At 47.4% G+C, this 17,650-nt stretch overlaps 2 protein-coding genes across 25 annotated transcripts in view; one reads left to right on the forward strand and one right to left on the reverse strand.

Moving 5' to 3' along the window:
• Positions 1–8,765, reverse strand: RNF25 (ring finger protein 25). 12 transcript variants are annotated; one of them, XM_081584061.1, is made up of 11 exons: positions 8,716–8,765; positions 7,947–7,988; positions 6,289–6,363; positions 5,964–6,066; positions 5,808–5,875; positions 5,640–5,709; positions 2,710–2,781; positions 2,468–2,611; positions 2,043–2,132; positions 859–993; positions 1–656 (listed from the first exon to the last, which is right to left on the reverse strand). In XM_081584061.1, the coding sequence occupies exons 2-11, from the start codon at positions 7,949–7,951 to the stop codon at positions 78–80; spliced, it is 1,341 nt and encodes a 446-aa protein (XP_081440187.1). In that variant the 5' UTR covers positions 7,952–7,988; positions 8,716–8,765; the 3' UTR covers positions 1–77. The 12 variants fall into 12 exon arrangements, with proteins under 12 accessions (XP_081440187.1, XP_081440182.1, XP_081440186.1 ...); XM_081584056.1 differs by having other exon boundaries at positions 2,043–2,135; XM_081584060.1 differs by having other exon boundaries at positions 7,947–7,991.
• STK36 (serine/threonine kinase 36) overlaps positions 8,269–17,650 on the forward strand; it is a 27,092-nt gene continuing 17,710 nt past the window's right edge. For 2 of the 13 annotated variants that reach the window (XM_081584032.1, XM_081584037.1), the window contains exons 1-10: positions 8,796–9,017; positions 9,609–9,783; positions 10,714–10,854; positions 10,966–11,043; positions 12,168–12,298; positions 12,538–12,787; positions 13,891–13,984; positions 14,267–14,436; positions 14,602–14,789; positions 15,290–15,389. In XM_081584032.1, the coding sequence (XP_081440158.1) occupies positions 9,700–9,783; positions 10,714–10,854; positions 10,966–11,043; positions 12,168–12,298; positions 12,538–12,787; positions 13,891–13,984; positions 14,267–14,436; positions 14,602–14,789; positions 15,290–15,389 (1,236 nt within the window). In that variant the 5' untranslated portion in view covers positions 8,796–9,017; positions 9,609–9,699. Of the gene's footprint in view, positions 9,018–9,085; positions 9,191–9,280; positions 9,567–9,608; positions 9,784–10,713; positions 10,855–10,965; positions 11,044–12,167; positions 12,299–12,537; positions 12,788–13,890; positions 13,985–14,266; positions 14,437–14,601; positions 14,790–15,289; positions 15,390–17,650 lie in introns of those variants that run through there. The other 11 variants (XM_081584031.1, XM_081584036.1, XM_081584034.1 and 8 more) reach the window with 7 other exon arrangements.

The raw sequence follows: 17,650 nt of genomic DNA on the forward strand, positions 1-17,650 counted from the left end.
TGAGTAAGGAAAGCCAAACAAGGCCAATCTCTTTATTACCCACTCCCGACCCAATTCCCTGTCCCCCCACAGTACTGCTAGGAACCATCCTCTGACTCGAGGCTCACAGGTTCTCTTCGAGTACCAGGCCGGTAGGCTCCCCGACCCCGAGGCAGGCGGGGGTAGGAAGAAGCCGGTGTCCGACTCTTGGCGCGTTCCCAGTGGGCACAGTCCCGAGTCCTGCGGGGTGGGGGACCCTGCCAGTCGCCAGGCCCCTTATCTTGGGGAGGACCTTCACCCCCTTGGTTACGAGACTCTGGCTTTAGGTCCATGGACTCCTTGAGGGGCCCCTCAGGAGACTGCAGTTCCTGGGTGTCACTCATACCTTTGAGGGTATTGCACTCCCCTCCTTTCAGGTACCTCCGTTCAGGCTGTCTCCATGGGCCTCGACTGGCCCGGCGGGGATCGAGCACGGCTTTCTGGGTCTCACCCAGCTTTGGCAGATGTGGCCCAGCCCCTGGAGTCTTCTCACATGTGTACTGGGAGGCCACAGGCAGAGGAGCTGACAGAGCAGTGTGAGTAGCTGATGTGGTGGATGGTTCAGTGGCAAGGGCGCTGGGCTGGTGGGATCCTCTGGAGACATCTATAGCTGACTCGGGTTCCAAAGGGGCAGGAGGCTAGGAAGAAGTGAGCAGAGGCAGTGATGGAGATACAGTTCCTTAGAGCAGGAAACTGCAGGACCCTTGCCCAGAGTCCAAGCCAACCGCCATCAGCCTAGACCTCCCAGAGTACAGCAAAGCTCACCCACGGGGCATGGCAGGGGGGTGCTGGTAGGAAGGTAGCTGTCATCAAGGGAGGAGAGGGAAACCATTCTCTCACCTGCTGAAGGCTGATGAAGTACCGGTTACGCTCAGCCTCAAGGTCGATGATGCCTCCCCTCTCTTGCTGTCTCTGGTACAGCCTCTTGCGCTCTTCTTGCTGGCGCAAGCTCTCTGCATCAGGATGGTACAGCTCCTGGAGGGAAAGGAGCAGAGTGGCACGGAGGGAAGAATAAACAGAAGGCAGACCCAAAATCCCTGCTCTTCCAGACTGTCTCAGGAGATGGGCTCAAGGTTCTTGGTTTTATCCCTTGGATTAGGCTCATTAGAGGGCTTCCCTCATAGTTCAATTGGTAAAGAATCAGCCTGCAATGCAGGAAACCCTGGTTCCATTCCTGGGTCAGGAAGATCTGCTGGAGAAGGTATAGGCTACCCACTCCAGTATTCTGGCCTGGAGAATTCCATGGACTGTATAGTCCACGGGGTCGCAGAGAGTCGGACATGACTGAGAAGTTGTGTTGGAGAAGACTTGGAGAAAATTTGGAGAAGTGCAGCCATGAAATGAAAACACGCTTACTCCTTGGAAGAAAAGTTATGACCAACCTAGACAGCATATTAAAAAGCAGAGACATTACTTTGCCAACAAAGGTCTGTCTAGTGAAGGCTATAGTTTTTCCAGTAGTCATGTATGGATGTGAGAGTTGGACTATAAAGAAAGCTCAGCGCTAAAAAATTGATGCTTTTGAACTGTGGTGTTGGAAGACTCTTGAGAGTCCCTTGGACTGCAAGGAGATCCAACCAGTGCATCCTAAAGGAGCTCAGTCTTGAGGAAGGACTGATGCTGAAGCTGAAACTCCAATACTTTGGCCACCTGATGCGAAGAGATGACTCAATGGAAAAGACCTTGATGCTGGGAAAGATTGAAGATGGAAGAAGGGGACGACAGAGGATGAGACGGTTGGATGGCATCACCGACTCAATGGACATGAGTTTGGGTAAACTCTGGGAGTTGGTGATGGACAGGGAGGCAGGGCGTGCTGCAGTCCATGAGATCACAAAGAGTCAGACATGACTCAGTGACTGAACTGAACTGATGAGGCTCATTTGGAACAAACTTTAGATTTCTGCTGGGGGCCACGGCTTTGCAGAGGGGACCCAGGCAGCTTAAGCCCAATTCTAGAAGTCCCATTCGAAGCAGACAAGATGCCATTGATCGTGATTTAGATTAGAAGAGCGTCCTCTTACCATGGGCTGCTGGGGTTCAGGGGCTCCTTTCAGGGAGGCAAGATCGTACACGAGTGGCTCTCTGCACACTGGGCACTGCACACCAACGGCCTTCTGAAAAGAGAGGCGAAATCACACCCCTGCTTCCTGGCCCAGGGCACTCGCCAGCTGGCCAGCCTCAACTGCAGAGGGTTGGGACAAAGGGGCATGGGCCTACTCACCCAGCAGTGAGTGGGGACAGAGCAGGGGCTACCGAGCTAGAGGTCTGGGAACTTTCTGAAACCACATGCAATATGATTACACAGATATAAGGATGCCCTTTTTCCTGGACAGAGGTGAACTTTCATTCATCTCAAAGGTACCTATAACCCTGAAAAGGCTAAGGCGGCCCTGGAATGGAGGGATAGAAAGGCTGTGAGTCATGCAAACACGGGTGAGGAGTTGACCTGTTCTGGCACAGCATGCTGTCGTTCCTGTTCTCGCTCCCGTCCCTGGGCCTGCAGCTCGTGCTCCATGTGCTGGATGTACCGGGCCAGGCAGTGGCAGTGGAAGTAGTGGTAACAGGGTGTTTTGGTAAAGGCCTCCTTCTCCTGGAGGGAGGGTGGAGGTGGGACACTGTCAGCACTCTCCCTCCTGAGCCCTCGTGTCTGTCACCTGCAGACCCCCAGGTCCCAAGAGAGTAACCCACCTGGAAACCATAGAGGCAGATGACGCACTGGCCATGGGGGATGTTGTTATCCGTGAGAATTTCCTTCCCTTTCTGAGAGGAGAGAAAAAAGCTGTTCAAATAGGGAGGCAGGGGCCAGAACTGTGAACGAAGCTTGTTAGCTATTCCCAGGAGTGACTGGCAGGGCTGTCTCCCACAGGGCCAGTTTGCCTTATGTTCATGCATTTCAGTCTTGGTGATCATTTCTGCTTAGAATCAATCCTTCCCTATGCCCCACCCCTCCCCCACAAATCTACCTAGCTCCAAAATCCAATTTAATTGTTTTTCCACTCATTAAGTCACTTGAAGTACATCTTGGGGATGAAAATAAAAACAACTTAGAAAAAAAAGTGTTCAGTTAAAACTCACATCTTCTGGGAGGCCTTTCTTTAAGTATCTCTCCCTCAGTGAGCCTGTTGTGGAGTCAGCTTTCAGAAAGAAAAGTGAAGGCATGGATACCCCAAACAGACAGAGAACTGGAAAGGCAGCAAGCTATGAAATACACAGGTGCACTGTCACTCGGATAGCGACTGTTCTGGAATTCCACCAAGTTCAAAGCTGCATTGTGGAGGCTGACTCAGAAATGCTACAGTGCTCCATGCCCATTCTGACTCCAGGCCGCCCACCTTCATTCTTTTATGAACATTTTCCTTAAAAACTGAAAGCAGAGGGAAAAAAGGCTGCATTTGTGTTTCTGATCTCAAACAAAAGTTAGCTGTGTATATTAACTTGTAGCTCTAGGCATAATGTCATGTGGGTTGTTTCCTTCATTAGCATAGAAACTCTGAGGAAAAGAACCAAGACTCTTTCTAGTCAGCTCCATTGGCAGACTACCAGAAATCTCTTCAAGAAAATTAGAGATACCAAGGGAAAATTTCATGGAAAAATGGGCACAATAAAGGACAGAAATGGCATGGACCTAACAGAAACAGAAGATATTCAGAAGAGGTGGCAAGAATACACAGAAGTACTATACAAAAAAGATCTTCATGACCCAGATAATCATAATGGTGTGATCACTCACCTAGAGCCAGACATCTTGGAATGCGAAGTCAAGTGGGCCTTAGGAAGCATCAGTACGAACAAAGCTAGTGGAGGTGACGGAATTCCAGTTGAGTTATTTCAAATCCTAAAAGATGATGCTGTGAAAGTGCTGCACTCAATATGCCAGCAAATTTGGAAAACTCAGCAGTGCCACAGGACTGGAAAAGGTCAGTTTTCATTTCAATCCCTAAGAAAGGCAATGTCAAAGAACGCTCAAACTACCGCATAATTGCACTCATCTCACACGCTAGCAAAGTAATGCTCAAAATTCTCCAAGCCAGGCTTCAATAGTACGTGAACCATAAACTTCCAGGATGTTCAAGCTGGTTTTAGAAAAGGCCGAGGAACCAGAGATCAAATTGCCAACATCTGTTGGATCATCGAAAAAGCAAGAGTTCCAGAAAAACATCTGCTTTATTGACTATGCCAAAACCTCTGACTGTGTGGATCACAACAAACTGTGGAAAATTCTGAAAGAGATGGGAATATCAGACCACCTGACCTACCTCCTGAGAAATCTGTATGCAGGTCAGGAAGCAACAGTTAGAAACTGGACATGCAACAACCGACTGGTTCTAAATTGGGAAAGGAGTACGTCAGGCTGTATATTGTCACCCTGCTTATTTAACTTTATGCAGAGTACATCACGAGAAACGCTGGACTGGATGAAGCACAAGTTGGAATCAAGATTTCTGGGAGAAGTATCAATAATCTCAGATATGCAGAAGACACCACCCTTATGGAAGAAAGTGAAGAAGAACTAAAGAGCCTCTTGATGAAAGTGAAAGAGAGTGAAAAAGTTGGCTTAAAACTCAACATTCAAAAAACTAAAATCATGGCATCTGGTCCCATCACTTCACAGCAAATAGATGGGGAAGCAATGGAATCAGTGACAGACTTAATTTTTTTGGGCTCCAAAATCACTGCAGATGGTGACTGCAGCCATGAAATTAAAAGACGCTTACTCCTTGGAAGGAAGTTATGACCAACCTAGACAGCATATTAAAAAGCAGAGACATTACTTTGCCAACAAAGGTCCATCTAGTCAAAGCTATGGTTTTTTCCAGTAGTCATGGATGGATGTGAGAGTTGGGCTATAAAGAAAGCTGAGTGCCGAAGAATTGATGCTTTTGAACTGTGGTGTTGGAGAAGACTCTTGAGAGTCCCTTGGACTGCAAGGAGATCCAACCAGTCCATCTAAAGGAAATCAGTCCTGAATATTCATTGGAAGGACTGATGCTGAAGCTGAAGCTCCAATACTTTGGCCATCTGATGCGAAGAACTGACTCATTGGAAAAGACCCTGATACTGGGAAAGACTGAAGATGGGAGAAGGGGAAGACAGAGAAGGAGATGGTTGGATAGCATCACCGACTCCATGGACATGAGTTTGGGTGAACATTGGGAGTTGGTGATGGACAGAGAGCCTGGCGTGCTGTAGTCCATGAGGTTGCAAAGAGTCAGACATGACTAAGCGACTGAACTGAACTGAAATGGCAGACTACCCTTCAAATGTTCATTTATGGCTAGACCCTCCAGGCAAGATCTCCAGCTACTATCAGTTTCCAATGCCAGAAGAACAAGAAATGCACTCTTGGTGAGCACGAAAAATACAAGTTAAAGAGGAAAAATAATTTTCTGTCAAGATGCTGGAATAGGCAACTTGGGGAAGCTACAGAACTGTCTTTTGGGGAGATTTTTTGAAACACAAGACAGTCTCATCTTTCTGGATCAGTTTAGGCCTTACCTAAACAAGAACTAAATGAATGTCTCCAAACATATTTAAGATTCTAGGACCATAACCTCTGTTGAGAGAAACTGGTGTAGCTGGAAGGGAAGGACATTTCCCCAGGCTAGCAAACCTCTTACCTCGATGAGTTCATAGAGCATGGCAGTACCCAGTCCAGCCTCAGCCACGTGGCTCAGCGCCTGTGAGATCCTGGCAGGAGAGGGCAAAGCAAACATGAGGCCTGCCCACTTCCCTCTCCAGACTGAGTTGTTTCCCACGTTTTCCCTGCTCTGACAAGCCCGACTCACTTGTGGATCTGTTCATCTGAGAGTCCTCGGGGGTTACGGATAGAGATCTGTGGCACCTTATGGGGATACTAGAGGGAGAAAATAACATGTTACTGCTAAGGCCCTCTACCCCCATGGCCTCTTCCCTTCCTCCCGTTGCTGCCATAGAGGCCTCACCTGTGTTGGAACCTGAAGCACCAAAGTGAAGCAGACATACTGGGCATCCTGGTCCTCTGCAGTGGCAGGGTGCAGCGTGATGCAGATCTCCCATGGCGACGACCTGCAGGTGGATGAAGTAGAGACCTGGGATGTGACTGTGCAGGGGCTTGATGGTAAGAGAGTGAAGTGGGCAGAAGAAGTGAGCATCAGGCTCTTTCTTTTGGGGTGATTAAACAATCTTTGTCCACATGACAGAAATATTTTTGAATCAAAGCTCACAGATACTGCATGGAATCCTCTTATTACCAAGGGGACTCCTGCCCATCTCCAGTTGAACACGTACCTGCCATTTCCTTTAACCACCTGTAGTTCATCCAGGTAGATAGACTCTAACACTTCAACTTCAGAGGGAAGGACCCTAGAGAGACAGGGGGAGATTGACTTACCATTAACAACTCTTCATATTAAGGCCTACTAAACTCAACGAAGGCTGGGTTTGTAGAAAATAGGCCATCTGTCTGAGTGTATTCTCTTGCTAACCTCCATAAAAATTCGGGAAATGTTTCTAATTTGTCAGGTGGCCAGGTAGGAAGCATGGGAATCAGAGTTTTAGAGATCATTTCTGCCAACAGATGAGGAAACAGATTCCCAAAAAGATAAAAAGACTAGTCCAAATCTCAAGGCTTAATGGAGGCAGAACTGGGACCAGAGCGAGGTTTCCAGCTCCGTTTTAAGTTTCATTGCACTGTTGGCTGTTTGTTAGTGGCCATCTCCCTGACGCAGAAATATAACATTCGTTGATTAGCATTAAAGTACCACTTCTGGCTTTCCTTACACCAGTGTTCATCATGGATCCCAGAGTCTACGCACACTGCCAATACCAGTCACTGTAAACCTCCTCAAAGGAGATACCAACCTGAACAGAACAGATCTATGTGCTGTAAAGGCTGTGCTGCAATGGAAGAGTCATCAGCCTTGGAATGAGGAACAGGTACCAATCACTTACCAGCTATGTGATCTGAGTAGTTACTTTTATCTGTCAGCCCTGTCTACCACATACAGATACTATCACCCACTCAGGGTTATGAGGATGAAAGGTGATTTGTTTATGTGAAGTGCCTAATAGTATTCTGACTATAGTAGTGAGTCTATGTCCTCTTTTTTTCCTGTTTGTGTATAACCTTTTCCCATAAAAGGAAAGACAGAAGGATGTAGTTAATATTCAATATATTTATGATCCCTGTTGTCTGACTGATCTAGATCAGCATGTCCAGGTCAGGATCCAGTGGTCCTGATGTAAATCGGAAGACACACATTTCCTTAAAAGAAACAGGAGATATAATGCCACTGAAGATGAGTGGCTGGCTTGAGGGCACAGCTTTACCCAGATAATATGTGGAAAGATACATTTTTGGTTTGCTTTCTCATACTTATATCTTATCCCTTCTTCACTAAGAACAGAGTTACCCCAGCTTGATATGTGTGTGTCTGTGTGTGTGTGTACAGAGAGAGATTGATTCTCAAAACTTTAAAAGTCTCTTTAAGTCTTAAGCAGACAATATATAAAATAGATAATGTAGGTAACAGTTGAGTAGTTCTGGTTGGCAAGAGCGTCAGAATGTTAGAGCACCACAGACTAGCTGTACGATCAATACTGCCCTTGTCATGGCAAAAAGTGTCCCCTTAGAATCTTAAAGTCCCCCTGAATAAGTTGTAAACCACATCTAGGAGGTCTCAAAAAAGGCCAGCACTGGCTGGACTCCCTGAACCAACGAAACACTGAGGTACAGCCTCCATCAAGAGGTCCTTCAATACTTCACACACTCTACCTGTGACTTGGGCTCTGGATGTGAGATATGGGATGGGACGGCGGTAAGATGGTGACAGAAAAAAAGGGGAGGGGGGAACTGTAAAATGCCCTAGAACTAAGAACGTAAGTTTTGGAATCAGATAACCTGGATTCCTAGTGATAACTATGTACCTTTTGGCAAATCATTTTACCTCATTAAGTCAGGTCGTCTCCTCAGGTGCTACACCACAGAGCTGCTAATGAAAAGGAGGCTTCTGTATGTTACAAATCCATCTTGATTCTCTCAGGTATTCTGAGGTGGATGACACACCCACTTTTTTAACATTTGAGGACACTGACTCACAGAAGCTAGGTGGCCTGGTCAGCATCACATAGCTAATAAAATGTGAAGTGAACCCATATTTATCTATTTCCAAACCCCAGAGTCCTTCCAGGTTCTGGTCCCCTTGTTAAGAATGCTTAAGAGAAGGACTAGGAGAGCTTTTGTGAGGTGTAAAGCTTTATTCGGACAACAGTCCTCATTAGTGCTGTCAGTAAGGGAAAAGGCTGAGGCTGCGGAAAGCCTCAGCGAAATAGACTGATTCAAGGGGAATGAGGAACGGTGGACTGGAGGATATCGGTTCCGGGAAGGATAAGGGATGGGGGAGAGATTTGATAAACAGGCATTTGCTCCGCACCGAGACCCTGAGCAAATCCACTTCAGATAGAATGGGACGGGTTGAAGTCGGATGATCGAACTGGCCAGGCCGGCGCTGATGCGGTCTCCCAGTCAGATAAGCGCCCCTCCACCACCCACCCGCTCCTCACTCCAGAACTCTCTTAAGTAGAAATGTCAGCGTCTCTAACATCCCTCATCCCTCGCCCCGCCACACACACCCGCCGTATGGACCGTCCGCGGCTGCCGCTAGTCCCCCGGACCGGATCCAGGCGGTCAGCCAAAGCCCATGCCCCCAAAGTTACCAGTCCTCATCCCCTGCAGCAGCCGACGCAGACACCGCCATGTCTTCTGCGGCTCGCAGCCGGAACCGGAAATACTCTCCGGGCAGTCGGAGGCGGTGAGTTAAACAGGGGAGGGAGGGTGGCTAGCGGCCGTTTCTAGGCAACCGCCGACTCCGGGTCCTTAGATGGTCCTGATGGCCAAGGGACGGTTCGGAAGTGCCCTTAGGAATTGCCTATGGGCGGTCCACTGTCTCGCCCACACCCCTGGACCTCTCTGTTCTCCGAACCTCTGACCAGTTCTACCGAGTAAAATTGGTAATAGTGTGAGTCTAAAGAGACCGGCAGTGGGGGTGGAGAAGAACGCTAACTCAGGCAAAGTACGAAGGCAGCCAGAAGGGGCGGAGCTGAAGGCCAGGGCCGGCGTCCCTCGGCCTGAGGAGCTTGAAGCTCCTAGGCTGGGAGTAAGAGAGGGGCTCCTGTCCGCTGAGCGCGCGGGGTGAGGGTGCTGAGGAGGGTGGCGATGGCAGGAACTTTGGGGTGGCTGAAAGGGGCGGGGTCGGTGGGCGAGGCTGGGCGGAGAGGGGCGGGGTCGGCGGGAGCGAGGCTGGGCGGAGGGGGCGGAGTCGGGGGGGGTGAGGCTGAGTGGAGAGGGCGGGGCCGAGGGGAGAGGCCGGGGCCTAGGGTCGGGTGGGCTAGGCTGGGTAGACGGGGAGTGAGTCTCGGGGTGGGATGGGAACGAGGTTGGGTTAGGGGGCAGCAGGAGAAAAGGAAGGAGAACTACAGGAGGCGATCTGCTCCAAGATATCATTTTTTCATCCACTGCACCCTACCTTGTTTATGAGACCTGGATTGTTACGAAAAAAAAAGAAAAGGCAAGGCGGCTAACGTTAACCTTTCTTTCGTGCCCGAGCCAGGCCTCCCAGATGCGTGGAACTGTCCCTGGAGCTGTAGCCCTTCGTCACCATCTCTACCTCCTTCCTTCTGAGGGATCCTGAAATCTCTGTCATGGAAAAGTACCACGTATTGGAGATGATTGGAGAAGGCTCTTTTGGGAGGGTGTACAAAGGTCGAAGAAAATACAGTGCTCAGGTGGTGAACACGGAGGGATATCTCTTGGGAGGGATTCCACACCCTGAACCCCATTGGAGTATGGGACCAGAGCAGTGACCTGTATTCCTAAGACACTGACTCCTTCATACTTATGGAATATGAGCTCTGAAATTGGCTTTCTTGGCTTCAGATCATAGCTCCACCACTTTCTAGTCTTAGCACTATAGACAAGTTACTCAACCTTTCTACGTCTCAGTTTTCTCATCTATAGAATGAAATTAAGAACAGTGTGTGAGTGATGGGGTTTGAGGATTAAGTGTGATGTCACACTGAATCACTTGACACAGTGTCTGGCACCTAGGAAACAATAAATTATTGTTATGAGTAGTGGTAGTATCTGGGGCTTCCTGGGTGGCTCAGACTGTAAAGAATCTGTCTGCAGTGCGGGGACCCAGGTTCAATCCCTGGTTTGAGAAGATCTGGAGAAGGGAATGGCAACTCACTCCAGTATTCCTGCCTAGGAAATCCCATGGACAGAGGAGCCTGGTGGGCCACAGTCCACGGGGTCTCAAAGAGTCAGACATGACTGAACAACTAACACTTCCACTTACCATACAGGAAGGGATAAACCACTTGAGCTCTATTCTACCCTCTTCATTTTTCCTTCCTTCCCTTCCTCCTAAATCCCTTAAATCTTGAGTTCTTTATTCAGATCAGAACACCTCCCCCAGAATCCACCAAAAGGATCTAACTGGCAAAGGCAATTTCCTCCTAGGGCAAGAGGCAGGGGAAGCCTGGGTAAGGTCAGTCGGAGGGTACCCATGGAGGGTACCATGAGTAAAGTGGAGTGGGAGACTAGCAAAGTACAGTGAGAATTGCTCTCAGACAATCTAAAGGCAGCTCTGGAGCCCTGACGCTAATGTTTCAATAGTGCGATTAGGCCTTGACTCTTGACCTTACCACTGACAGGTGGTGGCCCTGAAGTTCATTCCAAAATTGGGACGCTCAGAGAAGGAGCTGAGGAATCTGCAACGGGAGATTGAAATCATGCGGGGTCTGCGGCACCCCAACATTGTGCATATGCTTGATAGCTTTGAGACTGACAAAGAGGTGTGCTTTGGTTTGGGGGTCACTTCTCCCCAAGAGGAAGGGTCCCAGGAATTTCCCAGCCTCAAAATACATACATTTGGAGCCATCAGCAGCACTGCCTATTCCCTGCAGGTGGTGGTGGTGACAGACTATGCTGAAGGAGAGCTCTTTCAGATCCTCGAAGATGACGGAAAACTTCCAGAAGACCAGGTATTCTCAGCTCAAACTTCTCCCGCCCCTGACCTCTCCTCAGGTTAAAGACTGTAGGGAGAGCTGAGGGTATAGAGAGTCTCTATTCTGAAAACTCCTGAGTAAAATGTAAGAGTCTATATGTATATGGAGGCAATGTGGTATGACAGTAAAGTATGTGAAAACTGGAACCCAAGTTCTCTGAATACAGAGATTAGGTCTGACACTTTCTGGCTGGGTCTTCTTGGGCAAGTTAGTTTAACCTCTCTTTACTCAGTTTCCTCATTTAAAAATGGAAATAATAATAATGTCTACCTCATAAGGCATTAATGGGAAGATTAATGAGTTGATTCATGTAAAGTGTTTGAAAGAATACCTGACACACAGTATTCAATAGTTAGCTATTATTATAGGGAGCTAATATTATTCCTATTGTTAGGCACCTTTAGGAAAGAAGTCCAAGTGTGGTGGTACCAGAGAGGCAGGAAGGGATAAGAGTTGTGGTTAAGGCAGGATTCACCACCAAGACACAGTGGTTAGCAGTAGGTTGAACACATTCTCCAGCCATATTCATTCCAGGGATTTCTGTGTACTCTGGCAAGTAGGCCCCCATCAGGGCTTCCTGTCACAGCATTCTGCTTCCTTCCAAGCAATCATCGTTATTTGTAAGTCATCACCTTGTTTATTTTGTCTGTCTTGTTTGTTTGGCTACTTCTCTTGGGAAGAGGGACTTTGTCTTATGTAATGACTATATAATACGTATAATATATATGAATGCTTACTAAGTGCCAGGCACCATTCTGAGTGTTCCATCACTTTACATGCTTGAACTCATTTAAATCCTCACAGTGATCCTATGAGACAAGTAATATCATTATTGTCACCTTATCAGTAGATGATGAATCTGTGAGGCACGGGATAATTTGCCTGTGGTCATGCAGCTAGTCAGTGAGACTCAATATATTTTCCTCAAACAAATGAATAAACAAATGAAAGACAAGAACTAAGGAAGATATCGTGTGATGCTGTGGAAGAAAGGGAGGGAAGAAAGGTCATGTCATGTCTGCCGTACTGTTAGGTGGAGTCCTTGGGCTCCTTCCTCTAACCTTTCCTTTCTTCCTCCAACCTGACTATTTGACCTGTAGGTTCAGGCCATTGCTGCCCAGTTGGTGTCAGCCCTGTACTACCTGCATTCCCACCGTATCCTCCACCGAGACATGAAGCCTCAGAACATCCTTCTTGCCAAGGGTGGTGGTATCAAGCTCTGTGACTTTGGGTGAGGAGCCTGACCTAGTGTCTCCACCTCTGGTTTTGTAGTGAGCCTTGTACTGTATGCTTGACTTCCCTGGGCCTCCTTTTAGAACCTGGGCTGGAGAATAGGGTTCCTGCTGGGTCTTTTAGAAGGTGTTCTCTCTGTTCAGGTTGGGGAGATCTCACACAGTAATAGTTAGCAGCGAGCAGCTCTAGTTTTGACTGAATATCTTCTTTCCATTTCCATTCCATCATCTCCTGCAGGTTTGCCCGGGCTATGAGCACTAACACGATGGTGCTGACATCCATCAAAGGCACACCACTCTACATGTCCCCAGAGCTGGTGGAGGAACGACCTTATGACCACACTGCGGACCTCTGGTCGGTGGGCTGCATATTGTATGAGCTGGCTGTAGGCACCCCTCCCTTCTATACCACGAGCATCTTTCAGCTGGTCAGCCTCATTCTCAAGGACCCTGTGCGCTGGCCCCCCACTATTAGTCCTTGCTTCAAGGTAATGGATACCGACAGATTGCTTTTGCATCAGAAACCTGTCTCTGTCCTATTCCCTTTTCCAGTTTTTTTTCCAGAGCTGGGGTTGCACTTCGCAGTTATTGAATTAATGTAGGAGCTGAGGCAAGCTGCCTTGCTTTTGTACTGCAGGGGCTTATTCTGGGAGGGTGACCTAAGGTCTGCCAAGCTTGAGAGTCTGCCAGGTTGTCCTATATCAAAATGAAGAAGAAATTTCAAAATTCCAGAAACAGTTACTGGTCCCTTTATACACTCTCTATTCTGCTAATTTCCTATCAGATGCAGTGTCTGAATGATTTCTAGATTTGCCAACACAGCCGTCAGTCCTCTTCCTGAAAGGAACAATCTTTAGCTATCCAAATGGCCAGGGCTGGTGGAGCTAGCTCACTGATTAGGAGCAGAGTATAGAGATGGTGCCTGTTCATTGCAGTTAAATCTCAGTAGGCCAGGGAGGGAGGAAAAAGAGTTGACCCTTTTTATTTCAAGGGCCTGATTTGGGCCTTCAATAAAGTCTAAATGCAGCCTTCTCCCAGAGTAAATTCTCATTATAACTTTCCTTTATTTTAGCTAAGATGAAAAGAGACAAGTTTCTCCCAAACCTGTTTAGTTGAGGAGGCCCAAATAATGACCAAAAGAATCTGAACAAAGGAGGGACTTCTTTGGTGGTCCAGTGGTTAAGACTCGGGCTTCCACTGTAGGGGGCATGGGTTTGATCCCTGCATGGCAAGCATGTGATAAATAAATGCGTGTGTGCTCAGCTGCTAAGACATGTCTGCTGTAAGAATGCACTCTGGGGACTTCCCTGGTGGTCCAGTGGTTAAGAATCTGCTTTGCAGTGTGGGGGACGTGGGTTGGATCCTTGGTCGGGGAACTAAGATCCCACATGCCATGGAGCAACTAAGCCCATGTGCCATAGCTAGAGAGTCTGTGCTCTGCAACAAAAGCTCCCAACTGTTGCAACTAAGACCCAACGCAGCCAAATAAATAAATTTTTTTTTTTTTTTTAAAGTCTTGTTTGGCCAGTTCTGATGAGTTTGAGAGCCCATGGAGAAGTGCAGACTGATGGGGTATCCTTTCTTTCCACAGAACTTCCTTCAGGGACTGCTCACCAAGGACCCCCGGCAACGTCTGTCCTGGCCAGACCTCTTACATCACCCCTTTATTGCTGGTCGTGTCACCAGTAAGTCCTTAGGGTTCCCAGGGCTCTCGCACTTCTACCCAATATAACCCCTGGTCCCAACATCTGGATCCAACGTATATTCTTTGCCCCTCCAGCTTCAATTTTCTTTCTTGCCTTTTGCATGACCCTTGCACTTCCCTTGCAACCCCGCTTCCCTCTTTGTCACTTTGTCAAAAGGGCCTCTTTGCACAGAAGCCTGAAGATGCTGCCACTGTCTCTGGCCAAGTGGAAACAGTGGCACAGCTCCAGTATGACCATGTGTCCCCTCTTCTCTTTCTGCAGTACTAACCGAGCCAGCAGGCCCAGATTTCGGTACCCCATTCACAAGTCGTTTACCCCCAGAACTTCAGGTCCTAAAGGACCAACAGGCTCACCGGCTGGCCCCCAAGGGCAATCGATATCGCATATTGCGGCAAGCCTGTAAACGCATGGCTGAGGAGGCCAAGCAGAAGGTGAGTGGGGCAGAGGGGTATGTGTGACTTAGCCAGACTAGTGACTGGGGAAGCTAGAGCAGGAGGGTGACTTTCTAGGGTTGGGAAACGGCTTCAAATGGAATTCATAGTGTCTTATGGCAACCAGATAGTTCTGACTCAGTGTCTCCTGCCCATTTCCTGCAGAAACACCAGAACACAGGACCTCCCCTTGAGCAAGAGGATAGGACCAGCAAGGTGGCTCCTGGCACAGCCCCTCTGCCCAAACTCAAGGACACTCCTCAGGAACCAGGCCTCCTAACTGGGGTTGTAGCTTCAGAAATGAAGAGCAGCTGGGCTGAGTGGGGTGCTGGAGAGGCCCCCCCTGCACCTCGGTGAGGAGGGTAGAGCCCAGGATCTATAAGATGACGAGACTTGCAGAGCTTTGGCTCCAGTCAAAGCAAATGCAGCATGGTTCCTGTCACTCATCACTGCCTAAATGTGGACAGGGCCCTGGGAGTCTTGAGTTTTGGGTTCTTGAATTCTGATTCCAGATGCTTTCCTGATTTTATCAGGAAACATAGGAACTTTCCTTTCTCTATGTCTCAGTTATACATTAAGTGAAAAGGAAAAAAAAAATCACACAGAAAGATTATTTGCGTTGAGAGCTACAGGGGAAAGCCACCAAGGTAGATTTGAAAATAAGATTCACAGTGGGAGGGCAGTCAAGGATATGTGTGTAGTGAACATATGCTGTCCTGGCCAGATCCTAGAAGGTCTCTTCTAGCCAGTCCTCTATGACTTTCCATTCCTACGCTGGACCTAGAAGGAGGGACAAGTTAACCCTAAGCCTCACAGATCTGGAACTCATCCTACTCCCTGCTTCCTCTGGCAGGGAAAACTGGATCACCCAGGACTGTGAGCAAGCGTCCCCAGAGCTGAGACCAGAGGTGATGGGCCAGCAGAGCCTTGATGCAGTGGATCTGGAAAATGAGGTAAGCCCTAGAGGCTCCTCTTGGCTTTGTCCCTGCCATGGGTGTTAGGTCTTGGTAGTGGTTTTCTGTAACAGTGATTCCCAACTATCGAAGGATGAGTCCCCTTGTGTTAAAAATTATTTCCTTCTTATTCATAGATTTTAATTGCATAGTATGTGAACATTTAATTATCAAAAATTGGAGTACATAAGTAAAAAGGAAAGTCCCCCTTGAGCCTTATCTCAGTCCTGAGGTGTCTGTCTCCTTCCAGACTTTCTGTGCTTTTATACATATGTATGTAGCCACGTAGAATATATAGTTTGGCTGTTTTTACATTACTGAGTCCAGACTGTAGGTATTGTTTTGCCTCATGCATCTCTTACCATATAATCTGTTGTAAATATTTTTCTACATCTACTTCAATCTTTTGTTTTTTTAGGGTTTTAACTTTTTATTTTGAAAAGGTTTCAAACTTAAAGAATAATTGTGAAAACAGCACCAAGAATTCCTATATACCCTTTTACCCAGATTCACCAGTTGTTAAAATTCATTTTAGGGTGAGTTGTAGATATGCCCTTTCATTGCCGAAGACTTTAGTGCATATTTGCTAAGAGCTAGGTGATGCCCTTGCACTATCTCAGTACAATTTATAGAAGTCAGAAATCTGACATTGATGTGATTCTGTTCCTTAATCTACAATCTATATTTTGATTTTCCCAATTGCTCCAGTAATGTTTATAGCAAAAACACATTTTCCCCCAATCCACAATCCAGTCCAGTGTCATTCATTGCATTTAGTTGTTATACTTCATTAGTCTCCTTTAATCTGAAATACTTCCTACTCTTTCTTTGTTTTTCATGGTTGACAGTTTTTACGTGCCCAGGTCAGTTATTTTGTAGAATGTTCCTCAGATTGATACTTCCACATGGTTAGATTCAAGTCGTGCATTTTTGGTAGAAACAGTACATGAGTGATGCACTGTCAGTACTACAATCTTTTTTTTTAAGATTTGTTTGTTTGTTTATTTTTGGCTGTGCTGGATCTTTGTTGCTGCATGCAGGCTTTCTCTAGTGGCAGCAAGAGAGGACTACTCTCTAGTTGCAGTGAGCAGTCTTCTCACAGCATGGTGGCTTCTCTTGTGGTGCACAGGGTCTAGGGCACATGGGCTTCAGTAGTTGTGGCATGTAGGCTTAGTTGCCACATGGCATGTGGGATCCAACCTGTGTCCCCTGCTCTAGCAGGCGGATTCTTAACCACTAGTTCAGTTCAGTCGCTCAGTCACGTCTGACTCTTTGCGATCCCAGGAACCGCAGCACACCAGGCCTCCCTGTCCATCACCAACTCCCTAAGTCCACCCAAACCCAAGTCCATCGAGTCGATGATGCCATCAAGCCATCTCATCCTCTGTCATCCCCTTCTCCTCCTGCCTTCAATCTTTCCCAGCATCAGGGTCTTTTCCAATGAGTCAACTCTTCGCATCAGGTGGCCAAAGTATTGGAATTTCAGCTTCAACATTAGTCCTTCCAATGAACACCCAGGACTGATCTCCTTTAGGATGGACTGATTTGATCTCCTTGCTGTCCAAGGGACTCTCAAGAGTATTCTCCAACACCATAGTTCAAAAGCATCAATTCTTCGGTGCTCAGCTTTCTTTATAGTCCAACTCTCACATCCATACATGACCACTGGAAAAACCATAGCCTTGAGTAGACGGACTTTTGTTGGCAAAGTAATGTCTCTGCTTTTTAATATGCTATCTAGATTGGTCATAACTTTCCTTCCAAGGAGTAAGCATCTTTTAATTTCATGGCTTCAGTCACCATCTGCAGTGATTTTGGAGCCCAGAAAAATAAAGTCAGCCACTGTTTCCACTGTTTCCCCATCTATCTGCCATAAAGTGATGGGACCAGATGCCATGATCTTAGTTTTCTGAATGTTGAGCTTTAAGCCAACTTTTTCACTCTCCACTTTCACTTTCATCAAGAGGCTCTTCAGTTCTTCACTTTCACTTTCTGCCGTAAGGGTGGTGTCATCTGCATATCTGAGGTGATTGATATTTCTCCTGGCAATCTTGATTCCAGCTTGTGCTTCCTCCAGCCCAGCATTTCTCATGATGTACTCTGCATAGAAGTTAAATAAGCAGGATGACAATATACAGCCTTGATGTACTCCTTTTCCTATTTGGAACCAGTCTGTTGTTCCATGTCCAGTTCTAACTGTTGCTTCTTGGCCTGCATACAGGTTTCTCAGGAGGCAGGTAAGGTGGTCTGGTATTCCCATC

Source organism: Giraffa tippelskirchi, chromosome 3, assembly GCF_054371585.1.
Source record: "Giraffa tippelskirchi isolate mGirTip1 chromosome 3, T2T-mGirTip1v1.2.pri, whole genome shotgun sequence".
In the NCBI taxonomy this organism is placed as follows: Eukaryota; Metazoa; Chordata; class Mammalia; order Artiodactyla; family Giraffidae; genus Giraffa; species Giraffa tippelskirchi.

Bases quoted from the DNA above. Each gene is read 5' to 3' on its own strand.
- RNF25 (XM_081584053.1), bottom strand. From the start codon at position 8,756: ATGGCGGTGTCTGCGTCGGCTGCTGCAGGGGATGAGGACTG. The intron at 5,876-5,963 runs GTGAGGCCTCTA...TTCTCCCTCTAG, and splicing joins TGCTTCAGGTTCCAACACAG to TATCCCCATAAGGTGCCACA. The intron at 657-858 runs GTGAGAGAATGG...ACTTCTTCCTAG, and splicing joins ACTTCATCAGCCTTCAGCAG to CCTCCTGCCCCTTTGGAACC.